The 21631-nt window shown below is 33.1% G+C and overlaps 1 protein-coding gene across 1 annotated transcript in view; it reads left to right on the forward strand.

Annotated features, from left to right (window-relative positions):
- The window catches only part of LOC137406873 (uncharacterized), an 86214-nt gene that overhangs the window by 22258 nt on the left and 42325 nt on the right, over nt 1-21631 (forward strand). Inside the window, exons 3-4 of the mRNA XM_068093478.1 lie at nt 10771-10911; nt 17302-17442. Coding sequence (XP_067949579.1) covers nt 10771-10911; nt 17302-17442 — 282 coding nt within the window. The remainder of the gene's footprint in view (nt 1-10770; nt 10912-17301; nt 17443-21631) is intronic.

Genomic DNA, 21631 nt, shown 5'->3' on the forward strand with positions numbered 1-21631 from the left:
TGGAAATAGAAATAATATGGAAATGAATTATGGAAATGAATTATGGAAATGGAAATAATATGGAAATGAATTATAAAAATGGAAATTGTGACCTACACGTAATCCCTGATACCTACATGACTTGCCAAGGCACTGAATAGATAGTGAGTGAAAGTGAAGGTAATGCAAGCAGTTACTCATAGATAACATACATAGTCATACTGGGGTTGTATTACATTGGTGTGATGGGAAGCTAATCAACTGTCATCAACTATGAGCTGTACTACCCGGTGTTGCCCGAGTAATAAAAAAGTATTTGGACAGAAAATTTATTTTTATATAACATTTACTATTCTAATTTTTAAACTTCATATCATAAGAAAATATTTTTAAGCAGTTTAAATGAATTAAGAGGAAAAAGAAAACAACTCTAAAGGTTTTTCAAGCTTTTTCAAACAACTACAACTTTTAAATTTCATATCATGAAAGAAGTGTTTTGTTGAAATAAATTAGGAAAAAAAAACTGTAAATGTGTTTAAATGTAAAATAATTAGCAAGTAATGGCTAAATATAATCTGTTTAGCTATGATTACAATGAAAACTATTTAATAAATAAGGTAATAAAAAAGTATATTTTATTTTTATATAATTATAGTTAGTAGAATTAAGTATAATTTATTTTTATTTAATATATAACAACATTTGCCACTTTAACTTTCAAACAACATATTATGAAAAGTGTTTTGTGTAATTGAAATAAATGAAGAGAAGAGAGAAAATAAAAACAACTGTAAATGTTTTCAAGCTTATTCAAACAACTACAACTTTTAAATTTCATATCATGAAAGAAGTGTTTTGTTGAAATAAATTAGGAAAAAAAATAAAACTGTAAATGTGTTTAAATGTAAAATAATTAGCAAGTAATGGCTAAATATAATCTATTTAGCTATGATTACAATGAAAAATTATTTAATAAATAAGGTAATAAAAAAGTATATTTTATTTTTATATAATTAAAGTTAGTAGAATTAAGTATAATTTATTTTTATTTAATATATTTGCCACTCTAACTTTCAAACTTTTTGCTTGCTTACATCAAGCAAAGATGTCCACTAACTAGTGGACATCTTTGCTTCAAGCTAGTCTATGTATTTGATTGATATGTATTGAAATCTAAAATTACATGCAAGGGCTGTTTGTGAACTGAGGTGACAATGAATCACTCTATCACCATACAATGTCAATACTTTCAGTTGATGGCAGTCGATTAGCTTCCCATCACACCAATGTAATACAACCCCAGTATGACTATCTATCTTATCTATGAATAACCAATGATATACAGCCCCTCATGTGTGGGGGCTGTATATCATTGGAGTAACTGATTACATTAACTCACTTACTTAACACCATCTATTCAGTGCCTTTTCAATGCATGTAGGTATTGAATTGCTTTAAATAATAAGCATATATTAGAGTAATAAACTATAATCATCATTTCTTTAATATGAGCAATAATTACTATCTTAACTGGAAATTCATGATCATTCTTATGGCTGACGTTATTGTTCTGTCGATCACTACGAGTGACTAGCACAAAAAAGGGGCGTGGCCTAAACGCTCCTTGTTGGCACCGGAAACGCTCGTGTTGTTGAATGCACAGTTATCACTCTAGGGGGAGATAACTCTATGGCCTAACCTTATTAACTAGCTTAGTGGAGTTTCCATTGGCAATATGCCAGGCCGCTAGCTTGAAATGTAAAGTTGTTTGACAGTTTTAAAACCTTTACAGTTGTTTTTATTTCTCTCTTAATTTATTTCAACTGCATGACACACTTCTCTCATGATATGTAGTTTGAAAGTTAGAATGGCAAATGTTGTTATATGTTAAATACAAATCAATTTTCTGTCCAAAGACTCTTCTATTACACGGGCAACGCCGGGTGGCACAGCTAGTCTATTCATATAAAAGCCACATCGTTAATAATATCGTAAACATGATTGCATAATCAAATTAAGTGTTCGCTCGCCATGCTGTTCTTATAAGGATGACCTTTACCCTAGCTTGTCTTGACAAACTGTTGTTTTTACGGAGTTGTCCCCCCGTCGAGCGGGCGAGCAACACAACAGCTTGTCGCAAGACGTACTGCACCTGATGCATCAGCTGCACTTAAGGGAGTTGTTCTCTTCCGTCTATGCGACTTGGCTGCGATGTTAAGTCGGTCGCTCCATTGGTAATCATAACAGATTTTACTCAAAAATCTATGTATAAAAAATAAGATTACAACGTTTAACTAAAGACCAGTCTCTGTTGTAAACATTAGTAAAATTTAATAATAAAGTGAAAATAAAATAAAAAATCTATGAGAACCAATAAAACTGGCTGATACAAAATAGGAATAAAACTGACGGAGCGCACAAATAACCACATGTTTAGTCGCTGTTGTTGCCTAAGTTCTCAAGTTCTACTAAAGTTTACCGCAGAGACTGGTCGCTGGTTAAACGTTATAATCTTTTTTTCTACATAAATTTTTGCGCGAAATTTGTTATGATTACCAATGGAGCGACCGATATAACATCGCAACCAAGCCGCATAGATGGAAGATAACAACTCCCTATAAGTGCAGCTGATGCATCAGGTGCAGTACGCCTTGTGACAAGCTGTTGTGTTGCTCGCCCGCTCGACGGGAAAACAACTCTGTAAAAACAACAGTTTGTCAAGACAGGCTACCTTTACCCGTACAGTGCATTTTGGGAAGATTTCACATGCGGCCTTTTGCGAAATTTGAACAGCTCTAAACTTTGGTTCCCATATCGATTTCGAGACTCCGGCGGTAACATGCGCAGCAAAACGCTTGCGACGCTAGGCTCGGCGGGATATGTTCACATAAAGCCACATCGTTAATAATATCGTAAACATAATTGCGTAATCAAATAAAATGTTTGCTCGCCATGCCGTTCCTATAATGGCGACCTTCACCCGTACAGTGCATTTCGGGAAGGTTTTGCCTGCGGTCGTTGGCGAAATTTGAACAGCGCTAAACTATTGCGATGCCGCCGGCAACTACCGGCGGTCCTCGGCGCATACGTTCCCATTTCATTGCTAATAGCCTGCGATGTGTCGCCGGTGCTTTGCGACGTATATGGGAACCCGGCTTTACAGTTTGCGTTCCGCATTTAACAATTGCGTCCTGCCGGCATTTACCGGCAGTACCCGGCGCGTACGTTCCCGGTTCATTGCTAATAGCCAGCGGTGCTGTCTCCAGTACTTTGTGACGTTTATGGGAACCAGGCTTTACAAGTCACTGAAAGTTATGTAATTTAATTTACAGCGGTTTGGAAACTTTACTGTTGTTTTATTTATTTTTAGTTTAGTTGTCCTGCACAAAACATTTTCCTCGTGATATGACGTTTGACAGTTACAGTTGTTTGAAAAAGTTTAAAACCTTTACAGTTGTTTTTATTTTCTCTCCTAATTTATTTCAATAACACAAAACACTTTTTTCATGATATGTAATTTGAATGCTAGAGTGGCAAATTTTGTTATATGCTAAATAAAAATAAATTACACTTAATTATAATAAATTATAATAATATATAAATAGAATAAACCTTTTTATTACCTCATTTATTAAATAGTTTTTTATTGTAATCATAGCTAAACAAGTTATATTTAGCCATTACTTGCTAATTATTTCACAATTATATTTAAACACATTTACAGTTTTATTTTTCTTGTTAATTTATTTCAACAAAACACTTCTTTCATGATATGAAATTTAAAAGTTGTAGTTGTTTGTAAAAGCTCGAAAACCTTTACAGTTGTTTTTTTCCCTTAATTCATTTGAGCTGCTTATAAATATTTTCTCATGATATGAAGTTTAAAAGTTAAAATAGTAAATGTTGTATTCGGTATGTTAAAGAAAAATAAATTTTTCTGTCCTAAGACTTTTTAATAACTCGGGCAACGCCGGGTAGTATATATAGCTAGGTAAATAACATTTACCATCCTAAATGGTAAACTTCATATCATGAGAAAATATTTGTAAGCAGTTCAAACGAATGAAGAGGAAAAAGAAAACAATTGTAAAGGTTTTCAAGATTTTTCAAACAACAACAACTTTTAAACTTCATATCATGAAAGAAGTGTTTTGTTGAAATAAATTACCAAGAAAAATAAAACTGTAAATGTGTTTAAATATAATTGTGAAATAATTAGCAAGTAATGGCTAAATATAACTTGTTTAGCTATGATTACAATGAAAAACTATTTAATAAATAAGGTAATAAAAAACTATGTTTTATTTTCATGTAATTTTAATTTAGTGTAGTCAAGTATAATTTGTTTTTACTTAACATATAACAAAGTTTGGCAATCTTACATTCAAACTACATACCATGAAAAAAGGGTTTTGTGCAATTGAAATAAATTAGGAAAGAAAATAAAAACAACTGTAAAGGTTTTTAAACTTTTTCAAACCACTGTAACTGTCAAACTTCGTATCATGAGGAAAATATTTTGTGCAGGACAACTAAATTAGAAATTTCAAACCACTGTAAATTTAAAATTTCATCACTTTCAGTGATGTGTAAGAAAGTTGTTCAAAAACCGAGTTGTTGTAAATCCGAAACATTTTATCCCATTGAAATAAAACTATGTAAATTATGTAATCCGTTCCAAGGCAAAAAATCAACATCGGTAGAGTATTTCTTCAACATTTTACACCATAAGCTGTACTGTGTTGAATAACAATCCAAAAATATATTATGTTTACATTATTATATTTGTGTAGAAGTAATGCGGCAATATTTTCTATTCGTGTTATTATTACACTGAAAGTTTCCTGTATCCTTCTTCCGGTTACAAATTTAATAAAGTTCCATTTCTTCTCGCTGTGTGTTCCTTTTTCTTTTTCCGATATGTACTTACGAGCAACCAACAATGAGCATACACACAACATACTGTGTACTGTATACTATAAATCATACATGTCCAAAATCCGGCCCGCGGGCAATTTTCATGCGACTCGCATCTTCGGTCATAAAATCAATAACGTCTTGCCCGCCTGTTTCTAAGTAACAGCGTAAACCAATCGGATTAATTCTTGCGCAGGATGTTCGACCAGAAGTGCCTCATCCATTCATAACAGTTTTCAAATATCTTTACTTCCTTCCATTTAGTAACAAATTTTATTAGAGCGGTATCTTGAAAAAATTGATACAACTCATTTGTTGGTAGGTCATAAATGTGTGATGCAAATAAAAAATTTATGATACCAACTATAATTTTCCAATATATTTTGGGTCATGAAATGATGATGAACATGTGCTCAATGGACATGATGCTACTGTAAATGTTTTTACGAGTTTTTAAGATCCTACGGACTTTTATAGTTTTAGCCCGAAAAATGGTGACGCACTGTTATTTTTTTGTTTGATGGTATTTGCTGTGGGTTGCTCGACCTGTTTACTAAAGTTTTACCAAATATCATTGTATTATGAGCATGTTTAGTTATAATTAATAAAAGTTAAAAAACTTCAGATTGTTGGACAGATTGCGTAGGTTTACTGACACGCCCTGACAAAAGTCGACCAGGGTTCAAAAGGTTAATAAATTGGGCAGAAGTGCTGTTACCTGCGTGTTAAACATTTAAAATCCAACCAATGTTATAGTTACTGTCTGATTTTAAATTAGCCTTTCACTCGCTGATATGCCTAGTACTTGTTCACTTTTCTGTAATTGTTTTTAAAAATTATATAAATATTAAACTGCCATGATGAGATATTTTTTTATGTTTCAAATGTAATTTGTACGCAAAAGTACAATTACTTCTGTTGAACTGTTACAAAAAATTTAGTGTTAAAAAAGTGAAGTTACATGATTATTAAATTTTAATTATAATTTCAATGCAATTTTGATATGCATGTTTCAAACGAACTAAAACAGATGCCTCAGATAGCTGAAATTAAAATGAAAAAGCAATAATGAAACACAGATTGTCTCAGTAAATTTTATCTAAATTAATTGCTGTTAAACGTAAAAAATGTTCGCCAAGGTTGGTCCCCTAAGTTTTTAACACAAAAAATCTGGCCCACTTTGTAAAAAGTATGTACACCCCTGCTATAAATAGAAAGGGGTAGATTTAAAGCGTGTTTAGTTTTAATAAAATGTGTTCTCTTTATGACGATGGAAATAGAAAACAAAAGTAAACATTTTGTACGTTTGGCTCTTAAAACATCAAAAACATTAAAGGTTAAGATACAATACTAAAATGCAAAAGTTTTTAATGAAACAGCAAAAAATGCAACTGATCAGTTACATCAAAAATCCTAGGAAAAAGAAAATATAAACAACAATGGCACGTTTACTTCACATCTTTGAAGGAGAATCCTACTCCAGAAAAATTTAGGGTAACTCGACTGGAGGGGTTATCTTTCTAGCAAATTTCTTTGGTAGAAGAGAGGTCGTCCCAGATGGTTCCTCCCTTTTTATAAAGACTTTATGCATCATAGAATGCTTCTCCGTTTGTTAGCGAATGTTTCCATGCGTTTCCGGAGCTTTTTTAACTGCAATGCGCATGCTCCGGTTTGGTCGAGAGCCAAATTTATATTTGAGCTCCGAGACGACCAAATCTCAAAATAGTTGGTGAAAAACCTAAGGCTAAAATAATTAGCACGCGCATGGATTATGTGGTATATGATAGGGCCACTGATCACTAAGTCCGTTGGTTCAGTGGTGGGGCGTATGCTGATGAACTTTGATGATGCATTCGTAGAGAGTTCAAAGCCGTCAGGAAACATAACTTTAATATCCAGATTTTAAGATCTATAGCTGGAGGGTCAGACATACTTTCATATTAATTTTATGTATATAGAAGAAGATAGGATATAGATGCTACAACAGAAATATTAGATGGCTTAAAGTACTTTGATTTTTATTACTGTACTACCTAGTTATGTAAATGAAAGTTGTTGGGAGTCGTCCATGGATGTTTTAACTGACTATTAATAATCCTATTCTTTCTGTACATATATATTATAAAAATCTGCTTGACTACAGAAAAACATTCATAGCAACTTTCTCAAGGAATCTAATAAAAAGTTCTGTTTGATTTCCATCCATTACCAAACTGGTTTCTTTTTTATTTGTTTATTATTTGCTATACTTGGATTGTTACAATCACCAGAAGTTGTCACCTCATGGGCCAATTATTGAGCACAAATCATTTCAACCAGCCCTGATTACTGGCAGTTATTGCAGGTACTCTGTATGGTACCTGACTCATGCATTGCAAATGGAATACCCTAGGCCACTTATGTATTCGCCTCATCTAACTTTCCCGTTTTCGCGGAGTCCTCCTTTCGCGAAAATTTCATGTGCGAACTAAACTATCCTAACGAACGAGCGAAAACGCGAAATTAAATAGCTTTGTTCATCGATAGTCAGGCCTGTATTCACTGGTTGCAAGTTGGGGTTGCTAATGTTAGGCGACTAATTATGAACACTTAGGGTGTGGAGGGGGAGGGCGGTGGAAGCCCCCAACAGGTTTCTCTCATGTAGGGCCTCAGCCGGGCCTCTCTTGTGAAGTTTTAAAATTTTTTATCGGAAGGTATCAACATTTTTTTCATCTTTTGAGAATTGTTTTGTTTTAGGTGATGTGACTGACGAGACGTTTTGAAATTAAAATAGGCAAAACTTGACCGCAGTTAAAACGCTCAGAAAAATATATCTTTTTTTTGAACATTTTAACAAAGATCAATTTTGCGAATTCTATATTAAGTTCATTCGGAGGTTCTAAGCTTTTGATGGGACATGGCCAAGCGGGTGTTTGGTAAAACATGACCTTTTGAGAACCTTTATAAAAATCGTTATCAAGAATATTTTGCCGCTGATGATGATAATAATGACGCCTAAGAACTACTAAAAGTTGAGGTTTGTCTATATGGCTTGGAATGAAGTGATATTTTACAGCGATAAAAACCGTGTTCATGGCCGTTGAACAAATAACCTTTCGAATAAATGATGTTGAAGTCGAGTTATCTGAAGCAATTTATCATTGCATTGAAACTGACCAAACAAATCCGTTTGAGTTAACCTTGTGTTTGAGATGAAATGTTACATTTTATCCGAGGGCGAGTTATCCGAGTTTAACTGTACTTAGCTGTGAAAAATTCCCAAAACGTTGTGGCAGCTCAGCCGCCCCAGGGAATACAGGCCTATTGATAGTCCAAAAAACAAATGGAAGCAAGCGATAAAATTGCATTATCGATCTTGCCCACACCATTCTACCTGCGGTTCACAATTACAAACTAGTCGCAAATTGAAATTTTTTTTATCGGTGAACTGAACCTGAGGAATCTAATTATTTTTGTTCCACTGCATTTATTTTCACATCACTATATTTTCGAACTCATCAGAGCTGCGAAATTAAGTTGCTGCGAAATTTTACTCTGTAGGCTACACGCGAAACTAAATACTAGCGAAATATAAGTGTCCTAGGGTATTATATGTTTAAAGTGGTTAACTGCCCTGCCAAATCACTGTGTATTTTTATACATGTAGCGCAGCCAACTTTATTGTCAGCTACAGACCCATTTTACTAGCAATAACTACTTGCAATGATTTATTGTTAGCTGGTCCAAGTCAGGTGCTCATAGTGGTAACAAGTGAAGTCAGCACCTAAATCAGTGGTTGCACCTGTTTTAAATGGTGGAGCCATTGCTCTGTGATGAGGAAACATTTTGTCTTGGGCTATAAATTTCACGAGCAGCCAACTCCACGATAAGCCAGGCCTTGAAATGGCTTACCATGAACACACTTAAAACACACACTTAGAACACACAGTAAATTTGAATAATTGCATAGCTACTTATCCTCTGTATTATGTCGGTCTATCATGCCAAACTAGGCTGTCACGGAACTTGTATATATAATGGAGATAGCGCTATACGTACATCGGTTTTCTCTTAACTGCGCTGACAGATAAAGCTATATTTTGCAGTCTAACTACAATGTTCTCGTTATTAAAATTGACTTTGAGAACTTGCACCAACCTGACAATTTGCAGATTTTTACGAAGCAAAAACTTTGCACGAATTATTTACAATATGTGGATTTTACACTATATGTGGCTTACGTTATAGGAGCGTCTACTGTGTATGCTAACAGGAAATACACCAACTAGACAGCTGTCATATTGAACATATATTGGAGCTGTCATTATACTGTATATAGTATACAGTATATATTGTATATGCCATATACAATATCTACTGTGGATATTGTAGAACTATTTTATAACATGTGCATCATAACTCGTGGGTACACTGTAATAATTAATACATAATTTAGAGTGTACAAGTGGGAAAAGGGTATACAGTATAACATAAGAGCAACTAAACAGTAAAAACTGTGTAGCTTTGTGGTTAGATGTGCATATTTACAAACTAGCGGTTGCAATCTTCGGGAGTTCAAATCCAGCATGAAGTGAAATTTTCATTCCAAGATACAGTGAAACTCGGATAACTCAAACTTAAAGATACCGAGCAAAAGTGTTCGAATTATCAGAGCGTTCAAGTTATCAGAGCATTGTCACAAGTCCATGTACTTACTTATTTATTAGTAGATACACGTACATATACAAACTATAATATAAATCGAAAGCATAAATGGCTTGTTTCAAATTAAATGCTTCTAATGTAAAGTTTAAAACGTTCTTATCAAAAAGTATAGATAGTTTTCTATCACTTGAGATTGGTTTGTTGTTTGAGGTGATGTTATTGCCAGGACGTTTTTTAGATTGACATTAGCAAAACTTGATCGTTGCTGAAATGCTCAAAAGAAAAGACATCTTTTTCTTTTGAGCGTTTTACCCACGATCAATTTTGCCGATTTTTCTTGAAGTTTATACAAAGATTACCTTACTTTACCTGGGATTCGTTAAGAGCAACACTCCGAGGCAGTTCAATTAAAAGTTTTACGAGGTTTTACGGTACATTGTATATCACTCACGCTTTTTGAAAGGATACTTATTGAATGTACACACGTATTCTGTGTTTAGGTCAAACAATGAATAGTTTTTTGTAGCTAAGACAACGTATACGTTTAATTACAACAATTTTTAAGACGTTTTAAACATTCAACATTCCGACGTTGATTCAACACGGAATCAACGTCGGAAAACTATTCATCACGGGCTAGCCGGGTCACGCACTCAAGGATTTTCGCCACGCAAATACAAAACAAAAACAACATGCCGTTTTTGTTTTGTATGTGCGTGGCGAAAATCCTTGCGCGTGTGACCCGGCTAGCCCGTGCTCTTCATCGTATAGCAGTATAAATCAAATTTCACCAAACCTTTAGAAAAGTCGTTGACAAAAATATTTTGCCGATGGAGGTAATAACGACGCTTATGAATTACGACAAGTTGAGGTTTACCTCTATGGCTTGGAATAAAGTGATTTTCTAAAGCAATTGTAACCGTTTCAGTAGCCGTGTAGCAAAAAACAGTTCGAATTAACAGTGTTGAGTTCGAGTTATATAGAGCCATTTATCATTGCGTGGGAACGGACCAAGCAAATCCATTCGAGTTAACCGTGTGTTCGCTATATCCGAGGCCGAGTTATCCATGTTTCACTGTATTAATAGCAGTGACTGGATAGACAGGGAATGGCATATAATGACAGCCAGATGACAAACTTTGAGATTTATATGTAGATTAGTGAGTAGATATTATAAACTTAGAAATAAAGGTTTAACATGAAGATGTCATGTGATTATATGCTTTGCAGGTTGAACACTTTTACTAGGCTGAAAGAACTAGATCTATCAGATAACTCCTTCTCTGATGGTCTACCAGAAGTAGTCAGCCAGTTTAACTCATTGGAATCCCTGAACTTGTCTGACTGTAAACTCACAGGACTACCTGCAACGTAAGTCATATTATAAGAGCCTTTACTGCAAGTGTTCAGTCAAATATATGGAATATATAATTATGCTATGACTCGCTGTACTACCCTTCATTGCCCGAGTAATAAAAAGGTCTTTGGACAGAAAATTTATTTTTATATCACATACCGTATACAAGATTTACCATTCTAACTTTTAAACTTCATATCATGAGAAAATGAAACTCGGTTTTCGAACAACTTTCTTACACGTCGCTGAAAGTTATGAAATTTTAAATTTACAGTGGTTTCAATACCTTTACACAGTTTTTTTCTTTTATTTCATTAGACCTGCTAAAAAATATTTTCTCATGATATGAAATTTAAAAATTTAATTGGTAAATGTTGTATTCGGTATGTTATATAAAAATAAACTTTCTGTTCAAAGACTTTTTTATTACTCGGGCAACGCCGGGTAGTACAGCTTGGTATACAACATTTACCATCCTAACTTTTAAACTTCATATCATGAGAAAATATTTTTAAGCAGTTGAAATGAATGAAGAGGAAAAAGAAAACAACTGTAAAAGTTTTCAAGATTTTTTCAAACAACTACAACTTTTAAATTTCATATCATGAAAGAAGTTAAAATGTTAAAATGTTTAAGCAGTTTGAATGAATGAAGAGACAAAAGAAAACCACTGTAAAGATTTTCAAGCTTTTTCAAAGAACTATGTACAACTTTTAAATTTCATATTATGAAAGAATTTTTTTGTTGAAATAAATTACCCTAGGAAGAAAAATAAAGCTGTATATGTGTTTAAAATGAAAATGTGAGTTTATTAGCGAGTAATGGCTAAATATAATCTGTTTAGCTATGATTACAATGAAAAATATTTAATGATTAAGGTAATAAAAAAGTATGTTTTATTTTCATGTAATTATAATTTAGTATAATCAAGTATAATTTGTTTTTACTTAACATATAACTAAGTTTGCCACTCTTACATTCAAACTACAGACCATGAGAAAAGGGTTTTCTGTAATTGAAATAAATTAGGAGAGAAAATAAAAACAAATGTAAAGGTTTTTAAACTTTTTCAAACCACTGTAACTTTCAAACTTCGTGTCACGAGGAAAAGGTTTTGTGCAGGACAACTAAATTAAAAATTTCAAAACTACGTAAATTTAAAATTTCATCACTTTCAGCGACGTGTAAGAAGGTTGTTCAAAAACCGAGTTGTTGTAATTCCGAAACAATTTATCCCATTAAAATAAAACTATGACAATTATGTAATTAGCTCCAAAGCAAGAAAACAACTTCGGTAGAGTATTTCTTCAACATTTTACACCATGAGGTGTACTGCATACTGGATACTATAAATCAGACATGTCCAAAATCCGGCCTGGGGCAATTTTCATGCAGCACGCATCCTCTGTCATAAAATCAATAACGTCTTGCCCGCCTGTAGAATTAACCCTTTGAACCCTAACGACCGATTTTCCAGCATTGTGTAGGGTGTGTCAAAACCTCTGATGACCGGAATTCTGGCATTCACATGGCTTTGTTTACAAAAGCAGTTTCTAAGTAACAGCGTCAACCAATTGGATTAATTCTTGCGCAGGATAATTGACCAGAAGTGCCTCATCCATTTGTAACAGTTTTCAAATATCTTTACTTTCTTCGATTTAGTAACAAATTTTATTAGAGCGGTATCGTGAAAAAATTGATATGTCTGATTTGTTGGTAGGTCATAAATGTGTGATGCAAATAAAAATTTTATGATACTAAGTAAAATTTCCAATATATATCGAGTCATGAAATGATGATGAACATGTGCTCAATGGATATGATGCTACTGTAAATATTTTTAGGAGTTTTTAAAAATCCTACAAACTTTTATAGTTTTAGCCCATATAATGGTGACGCACTGTTCTTTTCTGTTTGATGGCATTTGCTGTGGGTTGCTCGATCTTTTTACTAATGTTTTACCAAATATCATTTTATTATGAGCATGTTTAGTTATAATTAATAAAAGTTTAAAAACTTCGGATTGTTGGACGGATTGCTTAGGTTTACTGACACGCACTGACAAAAACGACCAGGGTTCAAAAGGTTAATAAATTGGGCAGAAGTGCTGTTACCTGCGTGTTAAGCATTTAAAATCCAATCAATTTTATAGTTACTGTCCGATTTTAAATGAGCCCTGCACTTGTTGATATGCCTAGTACTTGTTCCTTTTTCTGTAATTGTACTTAAAAATTCTATAAATATTAAACTGCCATAATGAGATATTTTTTTATGTTTCAAATGTATTTTGTACGCAAAAGTACAATTACTTCTGTTGAACTGTTACAAAACATTTAGTGTTACAAAAGGGAAGTTTAGTGATTATTAAATTTCAATTATAATGTGAATGCAATTTTTATATGCTTCTTTCAAACTAACCAAAACAGATGCCTCAGATAGCTGAAATTAACATGAAAAAGCAAATATGAAACACAGATTGTATCGGTAAAATTTATCTAAATTAATAACTGTTAAATGTAAAAAATGTCCGCCAAGGTTGGTCCTCTTATTTTTTAACACGACAACTCTGGCCCCCTTTGTAAAAAGTTTGGACACCCCTGCTATAAATAGAAACGGGTAGATTTAGAGTGCGTTTAATTTTAATAAAAAGTGTTCTATTGATGATGATGGAAATAGAAAAAAAGGAAACGTTTTATACGTTTGGCTCTTAAAACATCAAAAACATTAAAGGTTAAGATACAATACTAAAATGCAAAGGTTTTTAATGAAACAGGAAAAAATGCAACTGATCAGTTACATCAAAAATCCTAGGAAAAAAAATATATACAGCAATGGCACGTTTACTTCACATTTTTAAAGAATAATCCTTCTCCAACATTTTAGGGTATCTCGACTGGATGGGTTATCTTCTTAGCAAATTGCTTCGGTAGAGGAGATGTCATCCCAGATGGTTCCGCCCTTTTTGTAAAGAATTTATGCATCATAAAATGCTTCTTCGTTTGTTAGTGAATGTTTCCATGCGCTTCCGGAGCTTTGTTAATTGCAATGCGCATGCTCCGGTTTGGTCGAGTGCCGAATTTGTATTCGAGCTCCGAGACGACCAAATCTCAAAATATTTGGTGAAAAACCTAAGGCTAAAATAATTAGCACACGCATGGATTATGTGGTATATGATAGCACCACTAATCACTAAGTCCTGGTCGCTCAGTGGTAGAGCGTATGCAAATGAACTTTGATGATGCATTCGTAGAGAATTCAAAGCCATCAGGAAACAGGACTTTAATATCCAGATTTTAAGATCTATAGCTGGAGGGTCAGACATACTTTTATAATAATTTCATGTATATAGAAGAAAATAGAATATAGGTGCTACAACAGAAATATTAGATGGTTTAAATGACATTGATTGTCATCACTGTACTACCTAGTTATGTAAATGAACGTTATTTGGAGTTGTCCATGGATGTTTTAACTGAATATTAATAATCATATTCTTTTTGTGCAGATATATTATAAACAAACTGCTTGGTTACAGAAAACCATTCATAGCAACTTTTTCAAGAAATCTGATAAAAGTTCTGTTTGATTTCCATCCATTACCCTGGTTTCTTTTTTATTTGTTTATTATTTGCTATACTTGGATTGTTACAATAACTAGAAGTTGTCACCTCATGTGTCAATTATTGGTCGCAAATCATTTCAACCAGCCCTGATTACTGGCAGTTATTGCAGGTACTCTGTATGGTACCTGACTCATTCATTACACATGGAATATTATACAGTCATACTTCAACTTACGAGCTTAATGCGTTCCGAGACTGAGCTCGTATGTCAATTTCCTCGCATGTTGGTGCAATTTATTTATATATAGAACAATTAAATATATATTTATTGGTTTCCATACTCTGTAAATGCAAATAAAACACTCAAAACAAGATATTGTAACAGAAAGAACATGTTGATTATTGTCCTAACTTACCACTTGCTTTCAAAAAGCAACAAATAAAAAATAATGCAAGGAAATGTGTTAAATTAAAATGTTAAATTAAATACATACAATAGCAGCTAACGCTAGCATTTGCCAGAGAGAGTTATATAAGTTATCCTTCATTACAACAGTTGACTTTGATAAATTTGGATTTTATCAAAGTCTTAAAAGACAAACTTAGAAGCAAATCTAAAAGCAAACTTTCATTTTTAACTTAACGTAATTAAAATTTCTTCGGCGTTCATAGTTTGAAGTTTCTGGCGAGCTAGCTAATTTTTCATTTGTTTTGCTTTGACGACTAGCCAGCCGTTTTAAGATGAACCTATCTAAGGACGTTTGCCTTTGTCGCCCTTTCAACATGTCGCGATTAGGACGAACACAGGTGTCGTCACAAAGGCTTAATGCACGACCACTAGCCAACTTGTCCGAATGTCTATTTTTATAGTTTTGATAGATAGCAACGGCCTTTTCAAATAGCGTCGTTTCAGTTACGCTGTCACCGGCCAATTGTTTATCTTATATCCAATGCCTGAGCGGTCTCTCCATCAGCGGTCGTGAAGATCGCCGCGCCGTTTAGAAACTACTGTTAGTACTTTTAGTACTGAGCTAAATGCCCTGAATATAATCCTTCTGTTTGATAATTGTGGATGTATTTCTGTCATATTGCTGAGCTAGCTCAATCATGCATACACATTTCGCATATTTTTCAATAAGTTCCGTTTAATATCAATTTGCTTTTTCTTTGCATTATGTTTCATTTTACTGACAAACTTTCGGTCTATAAACAGTACTTTTAATTCACATAATTCTGCACTGAAAAGCGTGCACAAAAACACGGTACAAAAGTATAACCTGTGCAGTTGAAAAATACAGATTGATGCTGTTGTCATAAAACACCTCCGGCATACTTGGCAACTGACTCACGTGCTTGTATCTCAATTATGGCTCGTATGTTAGTGCTAAAACTTGCTTAAAAGCTGGCTCTTATCTCAAGTTTCTCGTACGTTGGAGCACTCGTAAGTTGAGGTATTACTGTATGTTTAAAGTTGTTAACCGCCCTGCCAAATCACTGTGTATTTTTATACATGTAGCGCAGCCAGAAACTGGCAGTAACTTTATTGTCAGCTACAGACCCCTATAGTACTAGCAATAACTACTTGCATTGGTTAGATGTTAGCTTGTCCAAGTCAGCTGTTCATAGTGGTAACAAGTGAAGTCAGCACCTAAATCAGTGGTTGCACCTGTTTTAAATGGTGGAGCCATTGCTCTGTGATGAGGAAACATTTGTCTTGGGCTATAAATTTCATGAACAGCCAACTTCACGATAAGCCAGGCCTTGCAATAGCTTACCATTAACACACTTAAAACACACAAAAACACACACTTAGAACACACAGTAAATTTGAATAATTGCGCACGTCTTTAGCCTTTGTATTATGTCAGTCTATCATGCCCAACTAGACTGTCACGGAACTTGTACATATAATGGAGATAGCGCTATACATACATCGGTTTTCTCTTAACTGCGCTGACAGATAAAGCTATATTTTGCAGGCTAACTGCAATGTTCTCGTTATTAAAATCGACTTTGAGAACTTGCACCAACCAGACAATTTGCTGACTTTTACGAAGTAAAAAGTTTACATAAACTATTTACAATATGTGGATTTTACATTATAGGTGGCTTACGTTATAGGAGCGTCTACTGTATATGCTACCAGTAAATATACCAACTAGACAGCTGTCAGATTGAACACATATTGAAGCTGTCATTATATATTGTATACAGTAGATATTGTATATGCCGTAAATAATATCTACTGTGGATATTGTAGAATTATTTTATAACATGAGCATCGTAACTCGTTGGTGCACTGTAATAATCAATACATAATTTAGGATGTACAAGTGGAAAATGGGTATACAGTATAACATAAGAGCAACCAAATGGTAAGAACTGTGTAGCTTTGTGGTTAGATGTGCGTATTTACAAACTAGTGGTTGCAATCTTCGCGAGTTCAATTCCTGCAGGAAGTGAAATTTTCATTCCAAGATATTAATAGCTATGGCTGGACAGACAGGGAATGACATATCATGAAATCCAGATGACAAACTTTGAGATTTATATATAGATTAGTGAGCAGATATTATAAACTTAGAAATAAAGGTTTAACATGAAGATTTCATGGTATTATATGATTTGCAGGTTAAAGGCTCTTACTAGAAACTAAAACTATGAAATCAGCAAAACTTATCAATTTCTCACAACAAATGTTCATATAATGTATTGCATGCTGAGTGATTAGAATGTGTAGTTGTCAGCATTTTAACAGTCCATCACATGGACAGCAAACCAGAGGAGACAATTCCTTGATTTGTCTTGTATAAAGGTATCATGGGATTATATGCTTTGCAGGTTAAACACTCTTACTAGGCTGAAAGTGCTAGATTTTTCATGGAACTCTTTCTCTGATGGTCTACCAGAAGTAATCAGCCAGCTCAACTCATTGGAGTCACTTAAATTGTGTAACTGTGAACTCACAGGACTACCTGCAACGTAAGTCATATTATATGAGCCTTTACTGCAAGTGTTCAGTCAAATCTATGAAATATATAAATATGCTATGACTAGCTGTACTACCCGGTGTTGCCCGAGTAATAAAATTCTTTGGACAGAAAATTTATTTTCATATAACAAACCGTATACAACATTAACTATTCTAACTTTTAAACTTCATATCATGAGAAAATGAAACTCGGTTTTCGAACAACTTTCTTACACGTTCCTGAAAGTTATGAAACTTAATTTACAGTGGTTTGAAAACTTTACAGTCGTTTTAATTTAGTGGTCCTGCACAAAACCTTTGCCTCGTGATATGAAGTTTGAAAGTTACAGTTGTTTGAAAAAAGTTTAAAAACCTTTACATTTGTTTTCATTTTCTCTCCTAATTTATTTCAATTACGCAAAACACTTTTCTCATTGTATGTAGTTTGAATGTAAGAGTGGCAAATTTTAGTTATATGTTAAATAAAAATGAATTATACTTAATTAAACTAAACTATATTTATATAAAAATAAAGTAGACCTTTTTATTACCTCATTCATTAAATAATCTTTCATTGTAATCATAGCTAAACAATTTATATTTAGCCATTACTTGCTATTTATTACACATTTGCATTTAAACACATTTACAGTTTTATTTTTCTTCCTAATTTATTTCAACTAAACACTTATTTAATTATATGAAAATTAAAAGTTGTAGTTGTTTGAAAAAGCTTGACAACCTTTACAGTTGTTTTTTTTTCTCTCTTCATTCATTCGAACTGCTTATAAATATTTTCTCATGATTTGAAGTTTAAAAGTTAAAATGGTGAATGTTGTATTCGGTATGTTATATAAAAATAAAAATATTCTTTCTAAATACTTTTTTATTACTCCGCCAATGCCGGGTAGTACAGCTAGGTATACAACATTTACCATCCTAACTTTTAAACTTCATATCATGAGAAAATATTTTAAGCAGTTGAAATGAATGAAGAGGAAAAAGAAACAACTGTAAAAGTTTTCAAGCTTTTTCAAACAACTACAACTTTTAAATTTCATATTATGAAAGAAGTTTTTTGTTGAAATAAATTAGGAAGAAAAATAAAACTGTATATGTGTTTAAAATGAAAATGTGAGTTTATTAGCGAGTAATGGCTAAATATAATCTGTTTAGCTACGATTACAATGAAAAATTATTTGATAAATAAGGTAATAAAAAACTATGTTTTATTTTCATGTAATTATAATTTAGTGTAGTCAAGTATAATTTGTTTTTACTTAACATATAACAAAGTTTGCCACTCTTACGTTCAAACTACATACCATGAGAAAAGGGTTTTGTGTAATTGAAATAAATTAGGAGAAAATAAAAACAAATGTAAAGGTTTTTAAACTTTTTCAAACCACTGTAACTTTCAAACTTCGTATGATGAGGAAAAGGTTTTGTGCAGGACAACTAAATTAAAAATTTCAAAACAACGTAAATTTAAAATTTCATCACTTTCAGCGACGTGTAAGAAGGTTGTTCAAAAACCGAGTTGTTGTAATTCCGAAACAATTTATCCCATTAAAATAAAACAATGACAATTATGTAATTTGCTCCAAAGCAAGAAAACAACTTTGGTAGAGTATTTCTTCAACATTTTACACCATGAGGTGTACTGCATACTGGATACTATAAATCAGACATGTCCAAAATCCGGCCCGCTGGCAATTTTCATGCGGCTCGCATCCTCTGTCATAAAATCAATAACGTCTCGCCCGCCTGTAGAATTAACCCCTTGAACCCTAGCGGCCGATTTTCCAGCATCGCGTAGAGTGTGTCAAAATTCCTAACAGTCGGAATTTTGGCATTCACATGGCTTTGTTTACAAAAGCAGTTTTTAAGTAACAGCGTAAACCAATCGGTTTAATTCTTGCACAGGATGTTTGACCAGAAGTGCCTCATCCATTTGTAACAGTTTTCAAATATCTTTACTTCCTTCGATTTAGTAACAAATTTTATTAGAGCGGTATCGTAAAAAAACTTGATACGACTCATTTGTTGGTAGGTCATAAATGTGTGTTGCAACTAAAAAGTTTATGATACTAACTATAATTTTTCAATATATTTTGACCAATGAAATGATGATGAACATGTGCTCAATGGATATGATGCTACTGTAAATGTTTTTACGAGTTTTTTTAAATCTTCTGAGCTTTTATAGTTTTAGCCTGAATAATGGTGACGCACTGTTCTCTTCTGTTTGATAGCATTTGCTGTGGGTTGCTCGACCTTTTTACTAATGTTTTACCAAATATCAAATTGTATCATGAGCATGTTTAGTTATAATTAATAAAAGTTTAAAAGCTTCGGATTGTTGGACAGTTTGCTTAGGTTTACTGACATGCACTGACAAAAACGACCAGGGTTCAAAGGGTTAATAAGTTGGGCAGAAGTGCTGTTACCTGCGTGTTAAACATTTAAAATCCAATCAATTTTATAGTTACTGTCCGATTTTAATTGAGCCCTGCGCTTGTTGATATGCCTATTACTTGTTTGTTTTTCTGTAATTGTACTTAAAAATTCTATAAATAATAAACTGCCATGATGAGATATTCTTTTGTTTCAAATGTATTTTGTACACAAAAGTACAATTACTTCTGTTGAACTGTTACAAAATTTTAGTGTTAAAAAAGTGAAGTTAAGTGATTATTAAGTTTCAATTATAATGTCAATGCAATTTTGATATGCATGTTTCAAACAAACCAAAACAGATGCCTCAGATAGTTGAAATTAAAATGAAAAAGCAAATATGAAACACAGATTGTCTTGGTAAAATTTATCTAAATTAATTGCTGTTAAATGTAAAAATGTCCGCCAAGGTTGGTCCCCTAAATTTTTAACACGACAATTCTGGCCCCCTTTGTAAAAAGTTTGGACACCCCTGCTATAAATAAAAATGGGTAGATTTAGACCGTGTTTAATTTTAATAAAATGTGTTCTATTTATGATGATGGAAATAGAAAACAAAAGGAAACGTTTTGTACGTTTGGCTCTTAAAACATCAAAAACATTAAAGGTTAAGATACAATACTAAAATGCAAAAGTTTATATTGAAACAGGAAAAGATGCAACTGATCAGTTACATCAAAAATCCTAGGAAAAAAGAAAATATAAACAGCAATGGCACGTTTACTTCACATTTTTAAAGGATAATCATCCTCAAAAATTTTTTAGGGTAACTCGACTGGAGGGGTTATCTTCTTAGCAAATTTCTTTGGTAGAGGAGATGTCATCCCAGATGGTTTTGCTGTTTTTGTAAAGAATTTATGCATCATAAAATGCTTCTCTGTTTGTTAGCGAATGTTTCCATGCGCTTCCGAAGCTTTGTTAATTGCAATGGGCATGCTCCGGTTTGGTCGAGAGCCGAATTTATATTCGAGCTCCGAGACGACAAAATCTCAAAATATTTGGTGAAAAACCTAAGGCTAAAATAATTAGCACGCGCATGGATTATGTGGTATATGATAGCATCACTGATTACTAAGTCCTGGTAGCTCAGTGGTAGAGCGTATGCAAATGAGGATGCATCCGTAAAAAGTTCAAAGCCATCAGGAAACAGAACTTTAATATCCAGATTTTAAGATTTATAGCTGGAGGGTCAGACATACTTTCATATTAATTTTATGTATAAAGAAGAACATAGAATATAGATGCTACAACAGAAATATTAGATGGTTTAAAGTACTTTGATTGTTATCACTGTACTAACTAGTTATTTAAATGAAAGTTATTTGGAGTTGTCCATGGATGTTTTAACTGACTAGTAATAATCCTATTCTTTCTGTACAGATCTATTATAAACAATCTGCTTGGCTACAGAAAACCTGTTTAAACTTGAAATGTTTTAAAGTTTAATGGTTTAAACTTCAAACCGTAACAGTCTCGAACAGCTTTTATCGTTGTGCAAAAAAACATTCTTTAGTCAGCAGTATTTTGTTACGGCAAGTAGACTCCTTGTTTTAGCAAGCCAAAAAAGAAAGGAAAGATGGGAATATAAGTTTCATGATATATGTTTTTATTGTTTATTCTATTAAAAATATAGTTATTGATACCACCGTTAAGTATAATAGAGAACAGATAGATAATGGCAAGGGGCTCTTTTTGTTAAATATACGGAAACAGTTTACATAAATCTTACTATCACATATTGTA

The sequence above is a fragment of the Watersipora subatra genome, chromosome 10, assembly GCF_963576615.1.
Source record: "Watersipora subatra chromosome 10, tzWatSuba1.1, whole genome shotgun sequence".
Lineage (NCBI taxonomy): Eukaryota > Metazoa > Bryozoa > Gymnolaemata > Cheilostomatida > Watersiporidae > Watersipora > Watersipora subatra.